This window comes from Rana temporaria, chromosome 8 (assembly GCF_905171775.1).
Source record: "Rana temporaria chromosome 8, aRanTem1.1, whole genome shotgun sequence".
Lineage (NCBI taxonomy): Eukaryota > Metazoa > Chordata > Amphibia > Anura > Ranidae > Rana > Rana temporaria.
Genome location: NC_053496.1, coordinates 160916986 through 160943375, shown reverse-complemented (window position 1 = coordinate 160943375; position 26390 = coordinate 160916986). Strand labels below are relative to the sequence as shown.

At 42.9% G+C, this 26390-nt stretch overlaps 1 protein-coding gene across 1 annotated transcript; it reads left to right on the top strand.

Annotated features, from left to right (window-relative positions):
- The first annotated feature begins 7040 nt into the window (after nt 1–7040).
- On the top strand, nt 7041–22054 carry LOC120909296 (proteoglycan 3-like). The gene is made up of 6 exons (XM_040321043.1): nt 7041–7135; nt 7302–7358; nt 11789–12024; nt 16631–16765; nt 20092–20197; nt 21850–22054. Exons 2-6 carry the CDS (start codon nt 7304–7306, stop codon nt 21906–21908), a joined length of 591 nt encoding a protein of 196 aa, XP_040176977.1. The 5' UTR covers nt 7041–7135; nt 7302–7303; the 3' UTR covers nt 21909–22054.
- Nucleotides 22055–26390: the final 4336 nt, after the last annotated feature.

The following is a 26390-nucleotide window of genomic DNA, read 5'->3' as shown; positions in this document are numbered from 1 at the left end:
CATTTGCAACATATGTCACAAACATATCTCGTGTGGCCAAAACATCACCCGTTTGGGCACCACATGCTTGACCAGACATATGTTGACCTGCCATGCAGTTTGTTGGCAAGCGTACCTCAAAGACCCACACCAAACAACAAAGCGGACCTCTCCTTGCTCCTCATCAGCTGTGATCTCCAACCCCACTATACCTTCAGTCCTCTCTGAAGCCTGCACTGATAGGACTTAAGGTGTAGAATTAGGTGTGTCACAGCCAAGTACTAGCGGGCAATCTACAATCGGTACACTGACGTCAGATTTTACCAGGCAAATGTCTCTGCCCCAGCTGCTGCACCGACAAAAGAAGTTCGTTCCCAGCCATCCACATGCCCAGCGGTTGAATACTAGCTTAGCTAAATTGCTATCACTTCAACTGCTGCCTTTTCAGTTGGTAGACTCTGCCCCCTTCCGTGAGTTTGTGGAATGTGTGGTACCTCAGTGGCAGGTTCCCAAACGCCACTTTTTCCCATGGAAGGCGATTCCAGCTCTCTATCGGCATGTGGAAGGCAATGTCCATGCCTCACTGGACAGGGTGGTCAGTGGTAAGGTGCATATTACCGCTGACTCATGGTCCAGCAGGCATGGACAGGGAGATTGCCTATCTTTCACGGCTCATTGGGTTACTCTGCTGGCAGCTGGGAAGGATGCAGGAAAAAGTACAGTAGTGTTGGAGGTTGTTCCGCCACTACGCCTCCAAAATGCTATTACTGGTGATTGTGACACACCTCTCTCCTCCACCCCCTCCTCTTCTTCTTCCTCTGTGGAGCTCTTCCTGTGCTAATTTGTCCTCAGAACCAGCGTTGCTCTGTAGCCATCAAGGAGGTACGCAGGCAATTAGATGCCATGTGGTGCTTGAGCTGGTGTGCTTGGGGGACAGGAGCCACACTCGGGCAGAGGTTCTGTCAGCTCTGCAGGGGCAGGCTCAGAGGTGGTTGACGCCATGCCAGCTTATGCCAGGAATGGTGGTTTGCGACAATGGCACCAACTTCCTCTCTGCCCTCCGACAAGGACAACTGACCCATGTGCCTTGTTTTGCTCACGTCCTTAACTTGGTGGTGCAGCGGTTTTTGGGCAGGTACCCGGGCTTACAGGATGTCCTGAAGCAGGCCAAAAAACTCTGTGTGCATTTCTGACGGTCATATAATGCCAGTGCTCGACTGGCTGACCTCCAAAAGGAATACAACCTGCCCAAGAACCGCCTAATCTGTGACATGCCCACCAAGTGGAAGTCTATGTTGGCCATGCTGCAGTGGCTGCACACGCAGCAGAGGGTCATCAATGAGTTTCTGTGCCAATATGGCACCAGGACAGGGTCAGGGGAGCTTGTTTTTTTCCCCACGCCAGTGGGCCATGATCAGGGATGCATGCACTGTCCTGTCACCATTTGAGGAGGCCACGAGGATGGTGAGCAGTGACAGTGCATGCATCAGTAACACTGTCCCTCTTATCCACCTGTTGGAGCACACGCTGACAGGGTACTTGGGGCTGAACAGAGGGAGGAAGAGGAGGACTTCCTTACCTCTCAAGGCCCCCTTTCTCCAGACAGTGTTCCTGCTTGCCCGCCTATCACACAGGAAGAGGACGAGGAGGAGGAGGAGGAGGAAAATTGTGTCAGCATGGAGGTGGAGCCTAGCACTCAGCATCAGCAGCAGTCTTCAAGGGATCAATTACAGTCCCAAGAAACCCATGGACTTGTACGTGGCTGGGAGGAGGTGGCTGCGGATCATGTCGTCCTCAGTGATCCAGAGGACTCCGGACCGAATGCCTCAGCAAACATATACGCTGCATGACCTCCCTGATCCTGCAAAGCCTTGTGAAAGGATCCTCGTATTTGTGCTATCAAGGAGAGGGATCATTACTGGCTGGCAACCCTCCTTGATCCACGTTACAAGGGTAAGGTTGCAGACCTTATCTTGCCGGCTCAGAGGAAGCAGAAGATGAAACATCTTCGGGAGGCCTTGCAGAAAGGTATGTGCAACACGTTCCCAGAGACTGGGAGGTTACAAAATCCAGGTCCTGGACAACGTGTTGCTGAGGCTTCGATCAGTCAAAGAAGGAGCGGTGGAGAAGGTGGCCGTCTGACCGATGCGTTCAGACAATTTTTTAGTCCACAACCCCAAGGTTTGACCGGTTCCAGCAACCATCGCCAGCGTCTGTTCTACATGGTGCGGGAATACCTAGGGGCAAGATCAGACTTGGACACCTTTCCCACCGAAAATCCTCTGGGTTACTGGGTCTTGAGGATGGATCACTGGCCAGAGCTTGCACAGTATGCAATTGAGCTACTGGCCTGTCCTGCATCCAGCGTTCTTTCGGAACGCACATTCAGTGCTGCTGGATGCTTTGTAACTGATCACAGGGTGCGCCTCTCCACCGACTTGGTTGATCGACTGACCTTCATAAAAATGAATCAGGCTTGGATCACCACCAGCTACCAAGCACCTGATGCTGATGTAACTAAATATTTTTTTTTGGAAATGTCAGATCCCTTCAAGACTGCCTATGCTGATGCTGAGTGACTATCCTGTTATGGTGAGTGACTATCCTTTTCCTCCTCAATGATCATGCTGATAGCTTGTAAGAAAGTTTATGGTTCTGGGCAGCGCCACAAGTGGCTAAGGGCCAATTTTTCTGCCCCTGTTTAACAGGGGCGTGTAATTACAACTTTTGATGCAATACCCCCCTCAGGAGAAAGATTAAAACCCATCTCTTCTGAGATCAAGGGGTTCTTTTACCCAGAGGCAATTCAGTTCGCATGTGTTGCGCTTTACAAGTTTCTCACTCACTCACTCTGCAGCAGGGCTCCTTAGTGTGCTCCAACTAGAGTATCTGTGAGGGGTTTCTGTGTTGTGGAACCAGTGCCTAAGGCCCAATTTTTTGCCCCTGTTCAACAGGGGCATGTAATTACAATTCTAATATTTCACAGCAGGGCCCATTCCTGCGCCCACGAAGAGTAACTGTAGGTAACTGTGAGCCCATTCCTGCACCAGCACCAAAGGCCCAATTTTTCTACCACTGTTCAACAATGGCATGTAATTACAATTCTTGATATAATAGTTCACAGCAGGGTGTTCCAGCGCCCACCAAGACTAACTGTGAGGGCTTACAGTGTTGTGGCAACACCAACACCTAGGGCCCAAATTTCTGCATAGTATATACGGCAGGCTCCTACTTCAAAACGGAAGGAGACAACAGGAAGTGAGAGGAAATCTACCCCTAGGAAGGGAAACTCTCTTCTGTAAGAGGTGTCTCCTGTCCACTGATGCTTTATCACCAATCCTTGTTTCACTAAAAAAACCACATTTTCAAAAAAACATTTGTCATTGGGAAAGAAAGTGAGGTGCAATCTTCTGAACAGATGCACAAACAGCAAAACAAATGTTACAGGGTGATAACCCTTCTCTATGTTTTCCAAAAAGCTTAAAAATAGATTTTTTGGCTGGAGCTACACTTTAAAAAAGTACCAGTGAAAAATTACAAACAGTTTCTACTTAACAACAAGCCTACAGTCCCTGTCTTGTTTGCACCGCCTGTATACTGCTGTTCAGAGTATATAGGGCCAAAGGGGCTGGTAATGACCTGGGGGGAGGAACCCATGCTATTTTTCTCAATGATTTTCATCCATATTGCAGGGATCAGACATTACATTAAAGCCGCAAGCAGTTTTAAATGACTTTTTTCCTATAGAAATGTAATTTTGTGCAGGATAATGAGACAAAAATAATTTGACAACTTTTGGCTGCTTGGGGCCAATGAACGTCAGTATTTAGGTCAAGGGAAGGGGGGAGGGATTTTGGAAGGGACTTTTCGCGGCACTGATAAAGACAATCTGATAAAAGGTATCGATATTTATTTAACAAAAAAGAAAACAGGTATAATACAAAAGACAGTTTAAGAACAAACCCCACATTTCACATCAGAAAGCAAAAAACAGACTGTGTCTTAATGTAAGGAATCGATGACCTCGACCGGTTTCGCGGTGATTTACCGCTTCTTCAGGAGGAGATTTTTTTCTAAAAAGTATGCATAGACAAGTAAATAAAAAGATGTAGGCACCTTTTTACTTCTTGTACCCTTATCCTAAAAGAGGCGACACTCTCTCCTTTTTTCAATCATTTTGTGCAGGGACAGTTCTAAACATGGGAAACATGTGCCACTTCACAGGCATACTATAGACACCCAGCAGGTACGATAGTAAAAAAAAATGTAAAATATTCCTTTAAATAATAAGCATCATTAAAATTACTGCTCCTGAAAAAACGGCCGTTTTTTAAAACTTTTTTTTGCATTGATACATGTTCCCTGGGGGAAGACCCGGGTCCCCAAACCTGTTTTACAACAATAACTTGCATATCAGCCTTTAAAATTAGCACTTTTGATTTCGAACATTCGAGTCCCATAGACTTTAATGGGGTTCTAAAGTTTGCGCGAATGTTCGGTCCGTTCGAAGGTTCTGATGCGAACCAAACCGGAGAGTGTTCAGCTCATCCCTAATGACTGTATGTGCAGGGATCTCACATTGAATATCATATACTTTTTTTATTAATACCTGAGTCATAGGTTATATTTTAATACATGTATTTTTGAATATAAAAATATTTTGATTCAGACAAAAAATTGATGTAAGCAGACAACATCAAAAACAAAGACATTTGGAAATCCAAAATTTTAGTGTTCATATTATTTAACCACTTGGCGCTCGCGCTATAGCCGAATGACGGCTACAGCGCGGACCCCAAATGCCAGGAGGACGTCAATAGACAGGGCGCGCACTGTGATCACCCGAGTCACTGAGACTCGAGTGATCACAGATCTGAGTAAGGGGCCGGTCCTGACCCCTTACCACATGATCATCTGTCAGTCAATGACAGCTGATCACGTGATGTAAACAAAAGCCGGTAATCGTTTTTTTTTTAGGAGAAAAAAAAAAGCTGATCACTGGCTTATGTGAAAGGGACATCGATCCCGAAGGGGAAGGAGACACATCTACCTCCTCTGTGCCACCAGTAACCCCTGCTAGTGCCACCTGCAAGTGCCCACATTGCCCACCAGTGTCACCTATCCATGCCAATGAGTGCCACCTATCCATGCCCACAAGTGCCACCTATCCATGCCCACAAGTGCCACCTATCCATGCCCACAAGTGCCGCTTATCAGTGCCCATTACTGTCATACATCACTGCCACCCATCAGTGCCACCTATCAATGCTATCTTATAGTGCCACCTCTCAGTGCCCACCAGTGCCGCCTATCAGTGCCCATCAGTTCCGCCTTATCGGTGCCCATCAGTGCAGCTCATCAGTGCCCATCAGTGCAGCCCATCAGTGCCTATCAGTGCAGCCGTATCAGCGTACATCAATGAAGGAAAAAAATTACCAGTTTGCAAAATTTTATAACAAAATATAATAACAAAAAATATTGGTATTTTAGATTTTTTTTAACAAAAAATAAAAACCGCAGAGGTTATCAAATACCACCAAAAGAAAGCTCTATTTGTGCGCAGAAAATTATAAAAATCTCATTTGGGTACAGTGTTGTATGACCGCACAATTGTCATTCAAAGTGCGTCAGCGCTGAAAGTTGGTCTGGGAAAGTTAAGTGCCCAGTAAGCAAGTGGTTAAAAACATGTCCTGTCCCTTGGGCGTTTTGGGTGTTCCCGTCCACCTTTTGTTTTCTTTTCTATAATATAAAATAAATAAAAATCTAGCAGTCATGGTTGGAACCCCTCATAATGGACGTTGGTGGGAGCCCCTCATAATGGACATTGGTGGGAGCCCCTCATAATGGATGTTGGTGGGAGCCCCTCATAATGGATGTTGGTGGGAGCCCCTCATAATGGACATTGGTGGGAGCCCCTCATTATGGATGTTGGTGGGAGCCCCTCATAATGGATGTTGGTGGGAGCCCCTCATAATGGATGTTGGTGGGAGCCCCTCATAATGGACATTGGTGGGAGCCCCTCATAATGGACATTGGTGGGAGCCCCTCATAATGGATGTTGGTGGGAGCCCCTCATAATGGATGTTGGTGGGAGCCCCTCATAATGGACATTGGTGGGAGCCCCTCATTATGGATGTTGGTGGGAGCCCCTCATAATGGACATTGGTGGGAGCCCCTCATAATGGATGTTGGTGGGAGCCCCTCATAATGGACATTGGTGGGAGCCCCTCATAACGGATGTTGGTGGGAGCCCCTCATAATGGACATTGGTGGGAGCCCCTCATTATGGATGTTGGTAGGAGCCCCTCATAATGGATGTTGGTGGGAGCCCCTCATAATGGATGTTGGTGGGAGCCCCTCATAATGGATGTTGGTAGGAGCCCCTCATAATGGATGTTGGTGGGAGCCCCTCATAATGGATGTTGGTGGGAGCCCCTCATAATGGATGTTGGTGGGAGCCCCTCATAATGGATGTTGGTGGGAGCCCCTCATAATGGATGTTGGTGGGAGACCCTCATAATGGACATTGGTGGGAGCCCCTCATAATGGACATTGGTGGGAGCCCCTCATAATGGACATTGGTGGGAGCCCCTCATAATGGACATTGGTGGAAGCCCCTCATAATGGACATTGGTGGGAGCCCCTCATAATGGATGTAACAGGTGCACAAATAAAGGAACTCAGCTCAGCGATCTCAACAATAAAATCCCCAAAAGATAAAAGAAATTGTCAAATGGTTTAACTCACCAATATCTACCAAAACTGGAAATATTTATTTTGTGTGGATTGACCCTTTAACATATCAATATATTATTGAACTATTGGTGAAAACCCACACTAGCACATACAGTTCTCTGGTGGGATTTAAGGCATTGTTTAGTACCATGCCAGCACACCTCTACAATGGAAGAACACAACAGTCACTGATACAAGGCTGACAGTTGTAATTGTGTAATTGATGAAAACTGTTTTGGGAGATAACCATGACACCTTGCATCATTCATTGCACTTTTTTTACTGTTGTATAATTGTGGTTAAAAAGATAATAAACCACAACTTCTGAAAATTGATGTATATAAAGGAGCACAGAGGTGTCCAAGAGATGAAGAAGCATTTGGATGCAGAAAGAGACCACTGACCCTTCATTGACAAAAAGGTAAGCCAAACCAATTTCTAAAGAACAAAACTTGGAGGAAAGAAAATAGAAAATACTTTTCTCATTAAAGATGGGTCTCTGGGGTCAACCAAGCATTTCCTTTTTTCCCTGATATAAAAAGTATAGTAAATGCTTTGACATAACCAGACTTTTTTTTCCTGTACAGACATGTATCCTCTACTTCTGCTCCTTTTGTTGGGAACCATCTATGCCCAGGAACCAGGTGAGCTGACAATCTAATATATCCGTATTCAAATTTTGAGGGTAAAATTTTCAGTGACAAAATGTTTAAACGTTTTATTGCTTAACCACTTGAGCTCTAGAAGGTTTGCCCCCTTCATGACCAGGCCATTTTTTGTGACATAGCACTGCGTTACTTTAACTGGTTGTGCAACACTTTACCCAAATAAAATGTATATCCTTTTTTTCCCACAAATAGAGTTTTCTTTTGGTGGTATTTGATCACCTTTGCGTTTTTATTTTTTGCGCTATATACAAAAAAATTATAATTTTTTCATCAATTTAGGCCAATATGTTTTCTGCTACATAATTTTGGTAACAAAATCCCAATAAGCGATAATTGATTGGGTTGCACAAAAGTTATCGCATCTACAAACTATGGGATTGATTTACAGAATTGTTATTTATTTATTTATTTTTTATTAGTAATGGGAATGATCAGTGACTTTTAGTCGGACTGCGACATTGCGGTGGAAAAATTGGACACTAAGGGCTAGATTCAGGAATGATTTACGCCGGCGTATCTATAGATACGCCGCGTAAATTTAAAGCTGCACCAGCACCTGTATTTAGAAAGCAAGATACGCCGAAATTAGGCTAAGATCCGACTGGCGTAAGTCTCTTACGCCGTCTTATCTTAGGGTGCATATTTACGCTGGCCGCTAGGTGGCGCTTCCGTAGTTTTCGGCGTAGAATATGCAAATGACCTAGATACGCCGATTCACAAACGTACGTGCGCCTGGCGGAATTTTTTTACGACGTTTGCGTAAGGCTTTTCCGGCGTAACGTTGCTCCTGCTTCTATGAGGCGTACGCAATGTTAAGTATGGACGTCGTTCCCGCGTCGAATTTAGAATTTTTTACGTAGTTTGCGTAAGTCGTTCGCGAATAGGGCTTTGTGTAAATTATGTCCACGTCGAAAGCATTGACGATTTGCGGCAGAATTTTGAGCATGCACACTGGGATTCTTTCACAAACGGCGCATGCGCCGTTCGTTAAAGACGTAATTTACATAAAATTTACATAAAACACGCCCACCTCTAGCAAATTTAAATTCGGCACGCTTTCTCCCGGCTGATTTACACTACGCCGCCGCAACTTACGGAGCAAGTGCTTTGTGAATACTGCACTTGTAATGTGTAAGTTGCGGCAGCGTAGCGTACATAACATACGCTACGCCCGCACAAACTTACGGCGAGCTACTTGAATCTAGCCCTAAGTGATACTTTGTTGAGGACCCCAGTACAGTGATCATTGCTAAAAATATGCATTGTGACCTGTACTAATGACACTGGCAGGGAAGGTGTTAACATCAGGGGCGGTCAAAGAGTTAAATGTGTTCCTAGAGAGTGCTTTCTATCTGTGGAGGAGGTGCTTTTACTGTGAGAAGGCAGAGATGAGTGTTCTCTACCTGCCTTACTAACAGAACGGCGATCTGCCTTGTTTACTCTGGCAGACCACAGTTCTGTGTCTTTGAGAAACAATAAGTGGGTCCCAGTGGACATTGGGTCTGCCGGACCTGCTGATTGGCTCCCACTGTGTCCAATTACAGCAGGAGTGAGGTCACCGACGGGGCGCGTGCCCCTGACCTGGAAGTGCAGAATCACGTACAGGTGCGTAATTCTGCACAGAGACGCCACCTTATAGATACAACATACGGTCGGCAAGCGGTCAATGACTGTTAAAGCCTCCGGCATACATTTATTACGTTAATTACTGTATTTATTTTTTAATTTTTATACAAGTGGGAGAGGGTTAGGATCTCTCAGGTTGGGAAAAAGGTGAATGTCTGATGATATTTAGAGCAATAAGGTGAACTGTCAACCCAGTGAATGGGCTGCCTTGAAGCTGAAGTTTATTTTAATATATTATATAATTTTTGCTAGAAAAAAAAAAATATTAAATATTTTTGTCTTTGTTTCTTTGGGAAATGTCCTCTCACTTTCATCCTGTCTATTAAAATGTTGTCATCAGTGGAGATCTAAGAAGCCTTGGTTAGCAATAAAAACTTGACTGGGGTTCTCTAGTCCTGGTCCAAACATTTTGGCTGGACATACACTTTAATACATTACACCTTAGTATATGGAAATGTATTGTGTTAAGCAGGGATTTTTGTTCTCAGAGAATAGGTACAGGAACTTAACTACACACCCTACCCTCCCCCAGGGTAAGGGACGGGGGGGGGGGGGTTTAGCACACCGCACTACTGGGTGTAGGAGGGTTCTAAAAGGGCAATAAAAATCAAGAGGGTGCTACATACAGAGTGCAGGGATCAGGAGGGTGCTAGGTATGGGATGCAGAGTTTAACATGGTGCTAGGTACCGGGTGTAGGGCTCAGCAGGGAGATAGGTAAAAGGTGCATGGTTCTAGAGGGGGCAATGTACAAGGTGCAGAGTTCTGGAGGGTACAAGGTACAGGGTACAGAGCTCTGAAGGGTTCTAGGTACAGGGTGAAGGGTTCTGGAAGTTGCTAGGTAAAGGGTGTAGGGTTCTAGAGGGTGCTAGGTACATGGTGCAGGGTTCTGGAGGGTGCAGGGTTCTGGAGGGTGCAGGGTTCTGGAGGGTGCTAGGTACAGGGTGCAGAGTTCCACCCCTAAATCCCCATTCCTGACAGGATTGTCTTCACCCCCTCCCAGCCCCCATCCACCTAAATGCTTTTAATTCCCCCCCCCCATACCTCCCCTCCTAACAGATGCCCTCCCTTTCCAGGCTCATCCTCAAGATCTGTCATAAGATATGTCAGAGCTGCGGAGAAGCCTTAGCAAAAGCTTTGCCTGCTCTAGTGTGATAGGCGGTGGTGAGAGATGCTGCTTGTGTAAAGAACTGAATGGGGCAACACCTTGATACCCAGCATTAGTACACTAGCTGTGCCTGGGAAGGATTCAGTGCAGTGGTCCGGACAGGAGTGCTGTCACTTCTAAATACAGAGGCTGGGCTTCTGTAGTTAGAAGTGACAGTAGTGAGTGGAAAGCACAGGGCAAGCGCAGACCTCCAGGCAGGTGCATTAAGGCAATGAATAGTGTTTAGGAGGCCTTATTGAAACATAGAAAAAAGCTGAAACACACACAGATCCATTGCACCAATCAAGGCTGGCCTCTCCTGCACATGAACAACCTGGGTGCCAGTCTTTGCAGTCCATCCCTTTTGAAAATAGAAAAAAAATCAGCCGCACTCCAATTAGCTCTTATTGCAGTATTTTTTTTTTTTTTTCAATAATCAATGTGAGTCCGTGAGTCCGTCAGAAATCCGACGGAAAGAAAGAGAACAGGTTCTCTATCTAAGGCCCGTCGGACTAGTCCGATGGAGGCTACACACGACCGTACTTTCAGAGAAAAATAGCCCATCTGACTTTTTTTCTCAGAAAGTGCAGCCGTGTGTACGAGGCATTAACAGTCTTAGTACCATTTCCCCAGTTTCTGACTGTCCCCTGCAGTAAATGTTTTATCCCCCAACCACACCAGTGGCATATTTGCAGTTTCTGAGGCCCCATACACACCATAGAATCTATCCGCAGATAAATCCCATCAAATGGGTTTGAGCGGATAGATTCTATGGTGTGTACACGCCAGCGGATCTTTATCCGCGGATATATCTCCCCTGGGATGGATTCCAGCAGATCGGATATTCGCTGACATGCTGAACAAATCCATCTGCTGGAATCCATCCCAACGGATGGATCCGCTCGTCTGTACAGACTCACCGGATCCATCCGTCCAAAGGGATTCCCCGCACGCGTCGTAATGATTTGACGCATGCGTGGAATTTCTTATATGACAGCGTCGCGCCCGTCGCCGCGTCATAATCGCGGCGACGGCGCGACACGTCATCGCCAGTGGATTTCCGCGCGGATTTCAATGCGATGGTGAGTACACTCCATCGCATAGAAATCTGCGGAAATCTTTGAGAGGATTTATCCGCGGAAACGGTCCGCTGGACCGTATCCGCGGATAAATTCTCTCGTGTGTATGGGGCCTGAGAGTTATATATTCAGGTTGAAAAAAGACCATCTAGTTCAACCAAATTTTTTATTTATTTTTTATTATCACGCATTGGCCTCCGACGGTCATAGTGATGACTGGTGACCATCTGGTCACCGAAAATCTCTATCGTCCTGACTCGGTGCCGGACAATTCTTTCTCCGCGCCCCCGATGGCACAGGAGAGCCAGGAGAAGCACCGGAATGTAAACATCCCTTGCAATAGGAATATATTGTGGCAGGTCCACTTTATGGAGAGATGCAGAGTTAATAAGACCCCACATTTCGCCTCCAGGCTGGAGGCACACTTCAAAGTATTTGTAGAAATGGGGGTTAACTTGGGGTGTAGCTCTGGTCCTGTCTCCACCAAGCACTCTAATATTGAAAATTCAAACCTACTTGTAAACCATCTTAACATTTGAATGTATTTTTTCTTAAGATGATTGCTCTCAAGATGACTCGATGTCTCAAGATGAAATAGAGGATCCAAATGGCCAAGAGAATCACTGTGACATGCCTGATACCCTGGAGACAACCCCTTTAAATGACTGCCAGTTGGAGAAATGCCACAATGTCTCTATACAAATAAATAACATATTTGGTGATGTTTGTCCAGACAAAAGTACCTGTCGCTATCAAGCTTTCAACTGCCCCACAACCTTTCGGAGGGCTCAGGTTAGTAAAAATCTTAAAAAAATAGAATTTTTTCCCTATTTTTTTTTTATTAAACACAAAACAATATGAATTAGATAGGTGGGAGGATGAGTTTGGATACAAAATGGCAGGGAGGATGGATGGCAGTACCAAAATGGAGACCAGTCTGCAACATTTTACAACCCAGACTAAAAGACACTTTTGTGACTATAAGATCATTTCAGGATAAGCAAAGACAGTAAATTGATGGTTAACCCAAAGGTGATTTTTAGTTATTGAGGGAATCTACTAGGTTTAGTTAGGCCCTGTTTTTATATACAGTATGTATGTTTTACAAGTTTTTAAAGAACATTCTTGAGAAAGTTTTTTGATATTATGGCTAAAATATTTCCTCACCTAATATTTCCACCTTATTGTCCCTTCTCATTAGTGACCATGGTTCTTAATCATTGTTTATCCCACAGTAGGTTGGAAAGCAGTTTTGTGGCTGGGTGCTATACATAGTTTTTTTTTTTTAAATCAGCTCTCTGATAATAAATTTTAACTTTAAATTGAAATTTAGCTATAAAGACTTTATGAATAGTGATGGGTGAATCTGCCTGGGTTCACTTTGCCAAGGTTTTCACCAAATCATGCTAAAAATTCAGAAAACCTGAATTAAGAGGTGATTCCCTTTAAAATACAAAAATTGTTAAATTCTGGCTATTTTTAAGACTGATGTAAACACAACCATTTTTAATGGTCTAGAAAAAACAAAACAACATTTTTTTTCAACCCGATTATTGTTAAGCCGGCCTTGCCTACTCACGATCGTGAAAAAAAAAAATGCTCGAGCAAAGCGTGGTGACGTACAACACGTATAAAGGGGAAGTTCCATTCGGATGGCACCACCCATGGGGCTGCTTTTGCTGATTTCGTGTTAATAAAAGTTTGGTGAGAGACGATTCGCACTTTTCAGTCTTCGTGCTTATCTGTCTGTGACGAATGTGCTATCTTCTATTACGAACGCTAGTTTTACCAAAACGAGCGCTCCCATCTCATAACTTGCTTTTGAGCATGCGCATTTTTTTTAAACGTCGTTAAAGCCCACACACTACCATTTTTCACGACGTGAATAACGACAACGTGAAAAACGACACGAAAATTTAGAGCATGTTCTAAATTTTTAATGCCCATTTTTTTACGTCTCGAAAAATGCTCTGGAGCCCACACACAACCGTTTTAATGACATTAAAAAAAAAATGTAATTTTTCACATCGTGAAAAACGGTCGTGTGTACGCGGCATAATAATTTCTGTGAAAAAGGCATAGGAAGCGCAACACTGCCATAGGGAACATGTACCAATGTATTTTTTGAAATGCTATATGGAAGGCAGAGTGTCATTCGGCTTGGATAGCAACATTGAGAATTCACAAAACCTAACTGTACGTGGAGTCACTTGACAACGTATACTGACATATTTTGTTGTGAATTTTATTTTAAAATTAGCTTTACTTTTATACAACAGCACCCAATCTGATTTATTCCAGTTTTTAAAAAAGCTTTTTTTCAGATCATTTTAGCAGTTACCTATGCTTTTTCTTCAAATGTCAATATACCAACTTTGACCAGCAAATAGAAATGAGTCCATAATTTGCTGTGGTTGTCCTTTTTTCTGTAAATGCAAAGCTGTCCTTTATCTGTCCTGTATCAATTACTATCAAGGATTCGTTAAGAATTAGGCCGCGTACACATGATCGGTTAAACCGATGAGAACAGTCTGATGGACCGTTTTCATCGGTCCAAACCAATCATGTGTGGGCGCCATCAGTTAAAAAAAAGACAAAGAAAAAGAGACCGCCGCTCCAGGCAAATGCAATAAGCAATCAATGTCCTCCTCAAAGACCGTGGGTGCTGGCAATGCACAAGGCAAAAAATCTATAAAAATAATTCATGGACAGCCGCACACCAAAATAAACCTAAAAAGGTAGCCTTTATTGGTGTAAAAAGGATAAAAAGCACTACAAAACACAGCACAGCAAGCAGTGGGATAAAAACTGACGCGTTTCGCACAATCAGTGCTTAGTCATAGCTAAAAAAAAGCCAACTTGTTTTAAATTTAACCGGTGGATTCCTAACCGATAGAAAAAAACGATCGTTAGTAGGCACAACCATCGGTTAAAAATCCACGCATGCTCAGACTAAATTAGGGGACGGGAGCGCTCGTTCTGGTAAAACTAGCATTCGTTATGGAGATAGCACATTCATCACGCTGTAACAGAAAGAAAGGCGCAAAACGTCTTTTACTAACACACAATCAGCTAAAGCAGCCCCAAGGGTGGCGCCATTGGATTTGAACTTCCCCTTTATAGTGCCGTCGTACGTGGTTTAGGTGTCCGCGTTCTGACACGATCGTTTTTTTAACCAATGGTGTGTAGGCGCGACTGACCATCAGTCAGCTTAATCGATTAACCGATGGAAAAATCAATCAGACCGGTCTGATGGACCGATCGTGTATACGCGGCCTTAGAAGACTGCAGATATAAAGGCATAGAATTCACCTCATGGAACATAAACATGAATCTTATCCCCATTTCTGTGCCTTCATCGTTTTTTGGTCTGTCACAAAATGTTCTGCCATAGAATTGCTTTGGATTTCAATGCTTTTTAAAATATTTAGGCGAAGTTCAAGTGAATTTTCAAATAAAATATGAGGGTATCAAAAAATAGAATAACTGATATACTGTATGCAGTATTAGAAAGGAACCTGGCCCTTTTGCTTCAATATTTTGAGTTCTATTCCTCTTAGGAAAGGTCAAGAACATTATGCTACATTTTCTCACAGTCTCCTAATCTGAATGCATTTGTTAAAGGAATGCTCCAAAGTGTGAAACTCTTTGAAAACTTTTACAATCTTATGCTGACAACTTTGTTGCTACTTACCCCTAAACATCATGATCAGGTCACATGTATGGAGGGATCCTATAAACACATTTGTCACCCCTTAGGCCCCATACACACGAGAGGATTTATCCGCAGATACGGTCCAGCGGACCGTATCCGCGGATAAATCCTCTCGAGGATTTCAGAAGATTTCTATGCGATGGCGTGTACACACCATCGCATTGAAATCCACGCTGAAATCCTCTGCCGATGACGTGTCGCGCCGTCGCCGCTATTATGACGCGGCGACGGGCGCGACGCTGTCATATAAGGAATTCCACGCATGCGTCAAATCATTACGACGCGTGCGGGGAATCCCTTTGGACGGATGGATCCGGTAAGTCTGTACAGACGAGCGGATCCATCCGTTGGAATGGATTCCAGCAGATGGATTTGTTGAGCATGTCAGCAAATATCCATCTGCTGGAAATCCATCCCAGGGGAGATTTATCCGCGGATAAATATCCGACGGAGTGTACACACCATAGAATCTATCCGCAGAAACCCATTTGATGGGATTTATCTGCGGATAGATTCTATGGTGTGTATGGGGCCTTAGACGTTTGTGAACACCTGATCACCTGAACACCTGATCATCACACATATGTGAGCCCCCTATTTGCAGCTACATCTGGGTAGGCTTTCCCCAACATTTAGGGTGTGTCTGTGGGAATTTCTGTCCATTCAGGAAAATATTGTGAGGTCAATATTGACATTGGATGAGAAGATATGGCTCTTCATCAGTGGTCTGATTCTTCAGAGAAGTATTTAATAGGGTTGATTTCAAGTTCTGTACAGTACCCTCACGTTTCTCTATGCCAACCTGGCCAAACCATGTCATCATGTCTTAATGGAGCTGGCTTTGTGCACAGGGCACAGTCACATTGGAATTGTTGCTCCAAAATTGTAAGCACACAATTGCCAAAAATGTATGCTGTAGTATTATAAATACCCTTCACTGGAAAGAAGTGCCCGATCCACAAAGCACTTACCTAGAAATTTTGGGCTGTGTAACTTAAATTCCGCCGGCGCACGGCATTCCTATTGTAATGGGGGCAATTCCCATTTAAATTAGGCGTGCTCCCGCGCCGGCCGTACTGCGCATGCTCGTGACGTCATTTTCCCGACGTGCATATCGCGAAATTACGTTACGTCGAGCTTTGTGGATTGCGACGGGTCAATAAAGTTTCTTCGGGAAAAAAAAAAGATACGGCGGGAAAAAAAATATTAAAAATTAGAAAGGTCTGCTTTTACATGGTGTACTAACTTTACACCTTGTAAAAGCAGCCCTAATTTTTGCGTATGCAAACTAAAACTTACGGAGAAAAAACTAAGCTGAAAAGCTTTGTGGATCTCCGTAAGTGCTAATTTGCATACCCGAGGCGGCATTTCGACACAAAATGCCCCCAGCGGCGGATGCGGTACTGCATCCTAAGATCCGGCAGTGTAAGTCCCTTACACATGCCGGATCTTCTGCCTAACTATGGAAAACTGATTCTGTGGATCAGTTCCATAGTTAGGAACAGGGATACGACGGCGTAACAGCAGTTACGCCGTCGTATTCCTTTTTGTGGATTTGGCCCATAGAGTGTAATTGATTGTTAACAATGTTATTTTATTTTTTTATTTTTGGCATAAGTGGCTGAGTAATAATGTATTTACATGAACTGATATATTCATTATCCCTTTCCACTTCTTCTACAGCATTCCTGCAGGTGCCGCAGAGGGAACCTGAGTTCAGTTTCTAATGGGTGTGCCAATAATAGGATCAGATGTTTTGTTCGGAGATCGTGTTCAAACCGGCAATATGCATGGATTGGTGTGTGGAAACCTGCCAATGTAAGTGACAGTTTATATTATCATACTATATACTATAATGCCGCGTACACACGATCATTTTTTGGCATTAGAAAAACAACGTTTTAAAAAAATGTCATTTAAAATGATCGTGTGTGGGCTTCACATCATTTTTCGGGTTCTGAAAAACCAAAAAAAAAAAAAATCGAACATGCTGCATTTTTTAACCACTTCCTTACTGGGCACTTAAACCCCCTTCCTGACCAGAGGACTTTTTGTGATTCGGCACTGCGTCGCTTTAACTGACAATTGCGCGGTCGTGCGACGTGGCTCCCAAACAAAATTAACGTCCTTTTTCCCCCACAAATAGAGCTTTCTTTTGGTGGTATTTGATCACCTCTGCGGTTTTTATTTTTTGCGCTATAAACAAAAATAGAGCGACAATTTTGAAAAAAAAAAAATGTTTTACTTGTTGCTATAATAAATAGCTCATTTTTTTTTTATCCTCAGTCTAGGCCGATACGTATTCTACATATTTTTAGCAAAAAAAAAAAAAAAAATCACAATAAGCGACTGGTTTGCGCAAAAGTTATAGCGCCTACAAAATAAGGGACAGAATTATTTTTTTTTATTATTTTTTTTTTACTAGTAATGGCGGCGATCTGCGATTTTTATTGCGACTGCGACATTATGGCGGACACATCGGACACTTTTGACACATTTTTGGCGCCATTCACATTTATACTGCAATCAGTGCTATAAATATGCACTAATTACTGTATAAATGTGACTGGCAGGGAAGGGGTTAACACTAGGGGGTGAGGAAGGGGTTAAATGTGTACCCTAATATTAGTGTTCTAAATGTGGGGGAAGGGGGGTGACTGGGGGAGGTGACCGATCTGTGTCCCTATGTACAAGAGACACAGATCTGTCTCCTCTCTCCCCTGACAGCACCGCTGTCTGCAAGAGCCGGGAATGAGAGATGATCTCATATGTAAACATATGAGATCATCTCTCATTGGCCGCACAGATCGCCTAGGAAACGGCCGCTCCGATTGGCCGTTCACGGCGATCTGTGACTGGCTGTGTCCAAGGGACACGGCCAGCACAGCAGTTCCCCGCTGCGCGCTCGGAACGAGCAAAGGGGCAGCCTTAAAAAGACGGCCTGTTAGAGATTGGGAGCCGTGCTGCGGCCGTACAAAGTCGTACGGCCGTCAGCTAGTGGTTAACAACGTTTTTTTTGTTTTGTTTTGTTTTTGTTTTTTTTTCTTTGTCCGCCTCAGAGAACTATCAGGAGACTTAATCAATTTGCGTTCATTCGCAGTCTCCTAGTTCGCATCATGGTTGGAAACATTTTTTGTTATTGCAAAAGTGTATTTAAATATATGTCAATAAATATACAAAAGAGAAAAAATACTTAAATACGTGAATAAATACGTTAATTTCCCCTAGCCGAACAAACCCTCATCCCACCATCATACCACCCCCATCCCTTAACCCCACCCTCCCACCCTCCCCTATCTCCGAAATTCCGTCTCATATTTTATCTCTCTTTGCCCGTTATCCTTCCTACACTATATCATCCTATCTATATAACTCGGTGAGAGTTTTTAAATTAACCCAGTCCTGCTTTAATTTAAACCCTCTTTCTCCTTCCTCTCCCATGAACCTTTAACAACGTTTTAAAACCATGTCGTTTTTCCGGTTGAAAAAAATGATCGTGTGTGGGCTAAAACGACGTTAAAAAGCCACGCATGCTCAGGAGCAAGTTATGAGACGGGAGCGCTCGTTCTGGTAAAACTACCGTTCGTAATGGAGTAAGCACATTCATCACGCTGTAACAGACAGTAAAAGACGATTCACACTTTTCTAACAGAAAAAAACAAAAAAAGCAGCCCAAAGGGTGGCGTCATCCGCATGGAACTTCCCCTTCATAGTGCAGTCGTACGTGTTGTACTTTACCGGGCTTTGCTAGAGCATTTTTGAAAAACGATTGTGTGTGGGCAACGTCGTTTTAATGATGAAGTTGGAAAAAACAAAGTTTTTTCTACATGCCGAAAAACGTCGTTTTTTTCATGCCGAAAAATGATCGTGTGTACGCGGCATAAGAAATGCCACTCAATCTCTATGTTATGGAGAGGGGAGGAACAAAGTAAGTCAAAAGGCTTTCTAATTAAAACACTTGAAAGGATGAACATTATCAGCTTAAATTTTAAATCCCCAAAAAACAAGAAATGAACAACAATCAATAATTATTATGTTTTTAAAAATGGTTACTTAGCCTTGTGTGCTTATAGTATTTTTTTGCAGAGAATAATCTTCATCAGTTTCCTGCCTCCTGTATCTTAAAAGGTCTTCTTGTTATTTAAAGGTTTCCTAGGAAAGATCTCCTATTAATTTTTTGGAACATAATCGGAATTACACCCTTATCAAAACCACATGACTATTGAAATAAATACTACAGTATTTAGAATTTATTTGTGCGGTCATTGGCTTCTTCATAGCAAGTAGGGTTGCAGCAGAACCTTTAAATTTTCCTTTGACATGTTAAGCCCAATACTAGGTTCTATCTCTTTTTTCATTTTCCTAAATATTTGTAGAGCTGTCTGATCACACTTTTTTTTTTTAAATGGTCAAGGATCCCCATCTCAACAAGACAACAGTGCCATATTAGCCTTTGTTTAGATGTGCCATGGTCAGGGCCGATCCTAGGCAGGGTGCACAGGGTGCATTGCAATTTCTACAAAAAAAAATAATAATAAAAACGCCATAAACCTTTCCCCTATTTTGTAGACACTATAACTTGCACAAACCAATCAATATACGCATATTGCGATTTTTTTTTTACCAAAAATATGTAAAAGAATACATATCGGCCTAAAGTGAGGAAAAAAATAGCTTTTTATATATTTTTGGGGGATATTTATTATAGCAAAACGTACAAAATATATATATATATTTTTTAAATTGTCGCTCTTCTTTTGTTTATAGTGCAAAAAATTCAAACTGCAGAGATGATCAAATACCACTAAAAGAAAGCTCTATTTGTGGGAAAAAAAGGACGTTAATTTTGTTAGGGTGCAACCTCGCATGACCGCGCAATTGTCAGTTAAAGCAATGCAGTTCTGTATCGCAAAAAGTGTTCTGGTCAGGAAGGGGGTAACATTTTCTGTGGCTTAAGTGGTTAAGAATGTTTTTGTGTTAGGAAAAGTAGGATCTTTTGAGATGACTGGACTGTTACATTGATTATGAAACCAAAGGGGGATTTATAGTACATATAGCTAACAGTGGAGTTTAACTTTAGGAATAATGTATTTCTTGCTCTCGAAAAAACAAACATACTGTAAATATCTATTTGTCTTTAATAGTCTTGTGCCTATGTAAATGCTAATGGAAGCAGATTGACCTACACTAACTTTGCTCCGGGACAGTATCGAAGATGCGGAAGCTGGTGTGTGGCCATGAATTTGTCAAGTAAGTAACAAAAAACATAAAATAAAATAGCAAATATTGAATTTCTTTATTTTTCTATGACAACTTTAATGGGACAGTCTATTCGAAAAATGATTTTCATGTTTCTTTTGCAGTAAGACAGGGACTGTCTTGGATGTTAAAGCATATTCTATTTTTATACTATTGATAACTTGTTTTTTTTATAAATTCCCATCATACTGGAGAGAGTGAGAGGACCTGGGTTGACTAATGGAATCAGAGAGAAAGTGGAGTTCAGAAACACTTAATGTACATTTAAAGTACAACCAAAGGCATAAACCAGTACCTAATCCATTTACAATGTGAAGCACAAGCGTCATAAAGTAAACCAAAAACATCCTCTTCCCTCTCTTGACTGAGCCAAATCCTATGATCATTTTCTCAGACTCAGGGCCAGATTCTTAAAAGGCTTATGACGGCGCAACGCCATTTGCGCCATCATAAGTCCTAATCTGGCCCGGCGTATCTATGCGACTGATTCTTAGAATCAGTTACGCATAGATATCCCTTAGATCTGACAGGCGTAAGGCTCTTACGCTGTGAGATCTTAAATGCAATTTTTTTTCCCGCCGCTAGGTGTCGCCTCGTCATTTTCCCCGTCGTCTATGCAAATTAGCTATTTACGCCGATTCCCGAATGTACGCGCGGACGACGCAGTGAATTTACGACGTTTCCGTAAGCGTAAACTTGCCCCTGCTATATGAGGGGCAAGTTTACGAAGGTCCGTCGTATGCATGTTAAGTATGGCGTCGGGTCAGCGTCGTCTTTTTCCGTCGTTCGCGAATACGACTTTACGTCAATGACGGTAACTTCGGCGTCATTGACGTTTTTCCGTCGTGAGCTGGAGCATGCGCACTGGGCTATTTTTATGCCCGGCGCATGCGCAGTTCGATCGTTGCGGGGGCGCGCTTAATTTAAATACAAGCCGCCCCCTTTGAATTACGCGGCCTTACGTCGGGCCATTTACACTACGCCGCTGCAAATTACGGAGCAAGTGCTTGGAGAATACGGCACTTGCTCCAGTAATTTGCGGTGGGGTAGTGTAAATGGCTTACACTACGCAAACGCAGATTCTATGAGAATCTGGCCCACAGTCTACTGAGTGATAACTCAGCTCTGAACTCAGGAGCAGTGCAGCATTATTGCCACACCATCATAGGAAAATGCATTAAGTGGACTTCATTAGCAAGATCAACAGGAATTTGCAGGGGAACTAGGAGACAATTGTAACCACAGATGCACTTATACTGTAAATATCTGCTGTAGCACTTTTTAATGAAAGGCCATCTTTCTACTTTAAATGTACAGTGCACCAGACACTGTATAATTGAAAATAAAATGGCTTGGACAGCAGGAGATGGGACAGTGACTACAAAGACATAATGGGTGGTACAGCAAAAGTGGTCACATTTTACAAATTAAAGCAGCTGATATGGCACAAAAGTAACTATAATTCCTTGAAAAAAAATTTGGGCTGGAATTCAATAAAGCTCAATTCTGTCCAAAAAAATTTTTTTTTTTCGTTTTAAATAGTAGGGAAAGGGTTTAAAATTATTTTTCAATAATGACAGTTCACATACCATATATATATATGTATATATTGCTTAACACCTTTGTCCTGTTTTGTCTTTCAGATGGTAAATGGTATACTTTCAACTGTTGCACTTCACTGGCCTTCGTCTGTACCATCTAAGAGTGGAGGATCTACGAAGGCTTCTGACCTCCATCTCCAAAGTTCCTGTTGCAAAATTTCTCGATTGTCTGCTTTCAACTACATCTTCCCCTGCTTTATATACCACATGCTGCTTTTTAAATAAATCCTGAATGCATTTAGAATTGTTTTCTGTGTTGTTTGTAAATTTGTGGCTTTCAACAAAAGTCATGGTTTTGCTGGTTTATCATTAGTGTTGAGCGGAATACGCCATATTCGATTTCGCGATATATCACGAATATAATCGAATATAATCGAATATAATCGAATCGAATATTCGTGATATTTTATCAAAAAAACATTTTTTGCAAAATTTCGCTAATGCGAATGCGAAATTGATTGCGAAATTTTGAAACATTCAATTTCACCTGCCCTTTGGAAAAAGTGTGGTTTTACGTAATGGACCCTGCAACTAACAACAAGGTATTAATAAAATAAATACATTATTATATAGATTTGAGGGTTTACTTTGACCAATTTTATATTGATTAGTTTAATAAATATTGAATAACCATAGATTTGGAAAATACAGATCTCTCCTCTAGACTGACCTGTATTGAGTTAGGTAAAGATCAACCGCACACTGGGGCCCCTGATTCTGTTGAGTTAAAAAAAAGCCAAGTAAACCGTTTACGTTGACATCTCTTAAATGTCTTTATGTTAAACAGTTATTATTCTCATTAAAGAGGTGAAATGCAATTAATGACACGGGACAAAAGATGGAAAATTCTTTGAAGATGTGATACACTGGAAAAACGCACAGAAACACTCCACTCTCTCCTATGACAACTGTGGTAGGAGAACTCTGATTGGCTCTGATGCAAAAGGAGGGCGGAGAAAGTATTCGCGAATATTTGCAATACGAATATTCGCGATTGCGAATATTCGGCAACATAAAAGGATCGCCTCAGCTTAGCTACTCGGCCCAGGGTCTCTAATCATACCAGCAATGCTTTTATACGTCGATGGAGATCACTAGGATGTGATCTGTTTTAAAAATAAATTTGAAAAAAACACGAATATTCGGAATAGCGAATTTTGGGCGCAAAATTAGAGTTATTCGCGAATATTCGAATATGCCATATTCGTAACGAATATTCGCAATGCGAATATTCGTGAGCAACACTATTTATCATACAAAACTAAGCTTTATTTCAAATACTGTCTGCCTGGCTTTGACCCTCAGGCAACGCTGTATCCTGGCCCAGGCCTAGGGCAGCACTTTGCAGGGGGGCAGCACAAAAAGAGTCCCCGCCGGCTTTCTCTATGTCTAGCGCCCCACTGCTTCCGGTATGCGGGCATTCCCCAACTGTGAGGGGGGCGCTTCTAATTTTGATGTTTAGTCTTATCATCCTGAAATACAAACCTTCCTCACTGTGCTATGTGTTTCTGCTGCACCATCTACTTAAAGTAGAACTATAGGCAACACTATTTTTTTTTTCATTTTTGGATAGAGTAAGGGAGGGTTATAGCCCCTGTCTGTTTATTTTTTACCATCCCTACTCCATTGCAGAGATTTCCCTTCACTTCCTGCCCCATAGCCAAATAGGAATGGAGAGGAAATCTATGCAAATTAAGGGAATCCATTGCCCCCCCCCCAGGCCCTCAGAACTAGTGTCCCTACTCGAAAATTTCAGGGCGGGTATGTGGGGGTGTGGCCTTGACAAAAAGGGGTGGGTCATATTTAAATTAGGGGGTGCATGAGTTTAATCAAGCCTAGGGCAGCACAAAACCTAAATACACTACTGCCCTCTGATTCTTAGCCATTAAAGGAGACGGTTTGCAACTTTCAAAAAATTCTGATTTACGGAAATTATTTTCCTGCTCCCCTCTACGTGGAGTCAAGTAGCTAATGGAATTTTAAGCGCATCAATCTTTGTAGCTCCTTTTAGTAGTATATGGTATATATAGGGACTAGCAGAAGTGTTCTCCTTATCAGTTTGAGGCAAGGAAAATGTATCAGTGTAAAATATTTGCCTATTTATTTCCTTACACATTTTTTTTTTTGTCCTCTGCAACCTTCCCATTTAGCACCCCAGTGTGCCTGGAAATATTTTATAGTTAGATTGAAAAAAGTACAAAAAGTCTCACTAGTTCAACCCATAGGAAAAACTAAATTAAATAAATAGAAAACCCAGGGCCATCTTTAAGGCAGACCAAACGGGTCAGCTGCCCTGGGCCCTGTCATGGTTGTGGAGCCCAAAGCAACTGCCTCATACTTTCCAACTATCCTGGTTTAAATTCTCTTGTCCCTTGAAGTTTTAGTCACATGCTGTGTCCCGATATCTCAATGTAAAGTTATGTTACTAATGCTGCCCAGCCCTGCCCTATTTACATGCAAATAATTTTTGTTAAAATGTAGATAGCAGGGCATTAATATGTTAAAAGCATTGGACAATCCACATTGATATGTAAATAGAGGTGGCATTCAGATGTAAATCATGCCCCCCTGAGGTCCCACCATCACCTCTGCTGAATGCTGCCCACATGGGTGGTAAAGAGGTATGCTTGAAAGTCTTGCCTACAAACGTGGTCACCACCAGTTGCCTGTTCTGCAAAGGTAAGCAAATTGGAGGGAGTGAAGGGAAGTGTAGTGTGGGGTATGCAGAGGTAGGCAGATAAGGAATTACAGTTTGGGGTGCATAAGTGAGCCTGGAGGGGATGTATAGAAGTAAGCAAAGATGAGCAGAGGAGGCAGGCAAAATTAAAGGAAGGGGGTTGGAGTGGAGAGGATAGGTGAAGTTTGGGGTGCAGAGGTTAGCAGGTGTTTTGGAATGCAAAGGTGTACTGACAGGGTGGATAAAGATGAAGGTCGCATGTAGGGTGGCCCATTCATTTCAATGGGTTGCTCTATGCACTAAAAATGCAGACAAAGGGCCATATTCTCATACATTTCAGGCGGCGGAACGTATGTACTTTACGTTACGCCGCCGCAAGTTTAAGTGGCAAGTGCCGGATTCCCAAACCACTTACCTGTAAACTTGCGGCGGCATCGCGTAAAGTCCACCCGCGTAAGCCATCCTAATTCAAATGATCCAGGCAGGGGGCGTGGATCATTTAAATTAGGCGCGCTCCCGCGCCGATCGTAATGCGCATGCTCCGTCGGGTAAATTACCCGACTTGCATTGCGCTAAATGACGTCTCACGGACGTCATTTGTTTTGACTGTAACGTAAATGGCGTCCAGCGCCATTCACGGACGACTTACGTAAACAACGTTTAATTTTGAAATTTCGACGCGGGATCGACGGCCATACTTAACATTGAGTACGCCACCTAGGGGGCATCTTTATCTTTACGCCGCGTATCGCTTACGGAAACGACGTTAAAACACTACGGCGGGCAAGCGTACGTTCGAGAATCGGCGTGACTAGTCATTTGCATATTCTACGCTGACCGCCACCTAGCGGTCAGCGTAAATATTGCAGCCTAAGATACAACGGCGCAAGCCGTCGTATCTTAGGCATGTTTAAGTGTATCTCAGTTTGAGAATACACTTAAACATAGGAAACGGACTTACGTAGGCGTATCTGCTGATACGCCTACGTAACTTGTTTAAGAATATGGCCCAGAGTCCCTAACCTTTTTTCAAAATCACACAATGCTACAGTACCATAGGATTTTGGTGAATGTGAAAACGCAAATGTCAGCAGACAATAATTAATGTCACTACTGTGTATCTGCTAGAAGGCAGCTAATTTCTGTGTTGTCAGGAAAGCGATTTTGCATGTGTTCTCAACACACACAAACGTGAACGCAGGCTAAATGGCTCAGTTACATTGATGAGCAGTGTAAATATTCTCATTGCATTCGTGGTTACTGGGAATGCTTCTATTGCGTGTACATTGGTGGTCAGTGTAAATCCCCTTTACATTGGTAGCCAGTGTAGAAACTCCTCTTTATATTGATAGTCATTAACAAAAAAAAATCCTAACTTGCATTTGTGATCAGTTTTGAATCCCTCCTTACATTGGTACTCCATGTAGAAGCCCCCTTTAAATTGGTAGTGAGTGTAAATCCCCCCTTACATTGGTGGCCAGTGTAATAATCCCCCTTTATTGGTTGTTGATGTCAAATTCCCAATTACATTGCTTGTCAGTGTAACTTTTCCCTTCACACCGGTGATAAATGCAATATTGCCCTTACACTGGTGGTCAGTGAAAACCCCCATTCACATTGGTGGTCACTCAGTGTAAATCCTCCCTAACATTAATGGTCAGTGTAGAAGTGTCACCTTACACTGGTGTAAGGTGACACCCATCAGCTGTAGTACTGGAAAGCCTATTGATTAAGCAGGTCCAGGGTAGCAGCAAGAGGTGGGTAGTACCTATGACATACAGCAGGTCAGGTTGGCAGGGCAAAGCTGAAGTGGTGAAGTCTGGATCAGAGCCATACACAGAGGACCAGGCAGATGAACAGGCAAGAGTGTAATCAAGAAAGAGCTGAAGAGGTCATGCACAAGAGC

Coding starts and splice junctions, on each gene's coding strand:
- LOC120909296 (XM_040321043.1), top strand. CDS start 7,304: ATGTATCCTCTACTTCTGCTCCTTTTGTTGGGAACCATCTATGCCCAG. Junction 7,359..11,788: donor CATCTATGCCCAGGAACCAG/GTGAGCTGACAA, acceptor TTTTTTCTTAAG/ATGATTGCTCTCAAGATGAC. Junction 12,025..16,630: donor CAACCTTTCGGAGGGCTCAG/GTTAGTAAAAAT, acceptor CTTCTTCTACAG/CATTCCTGCAGGTGCCGCAG.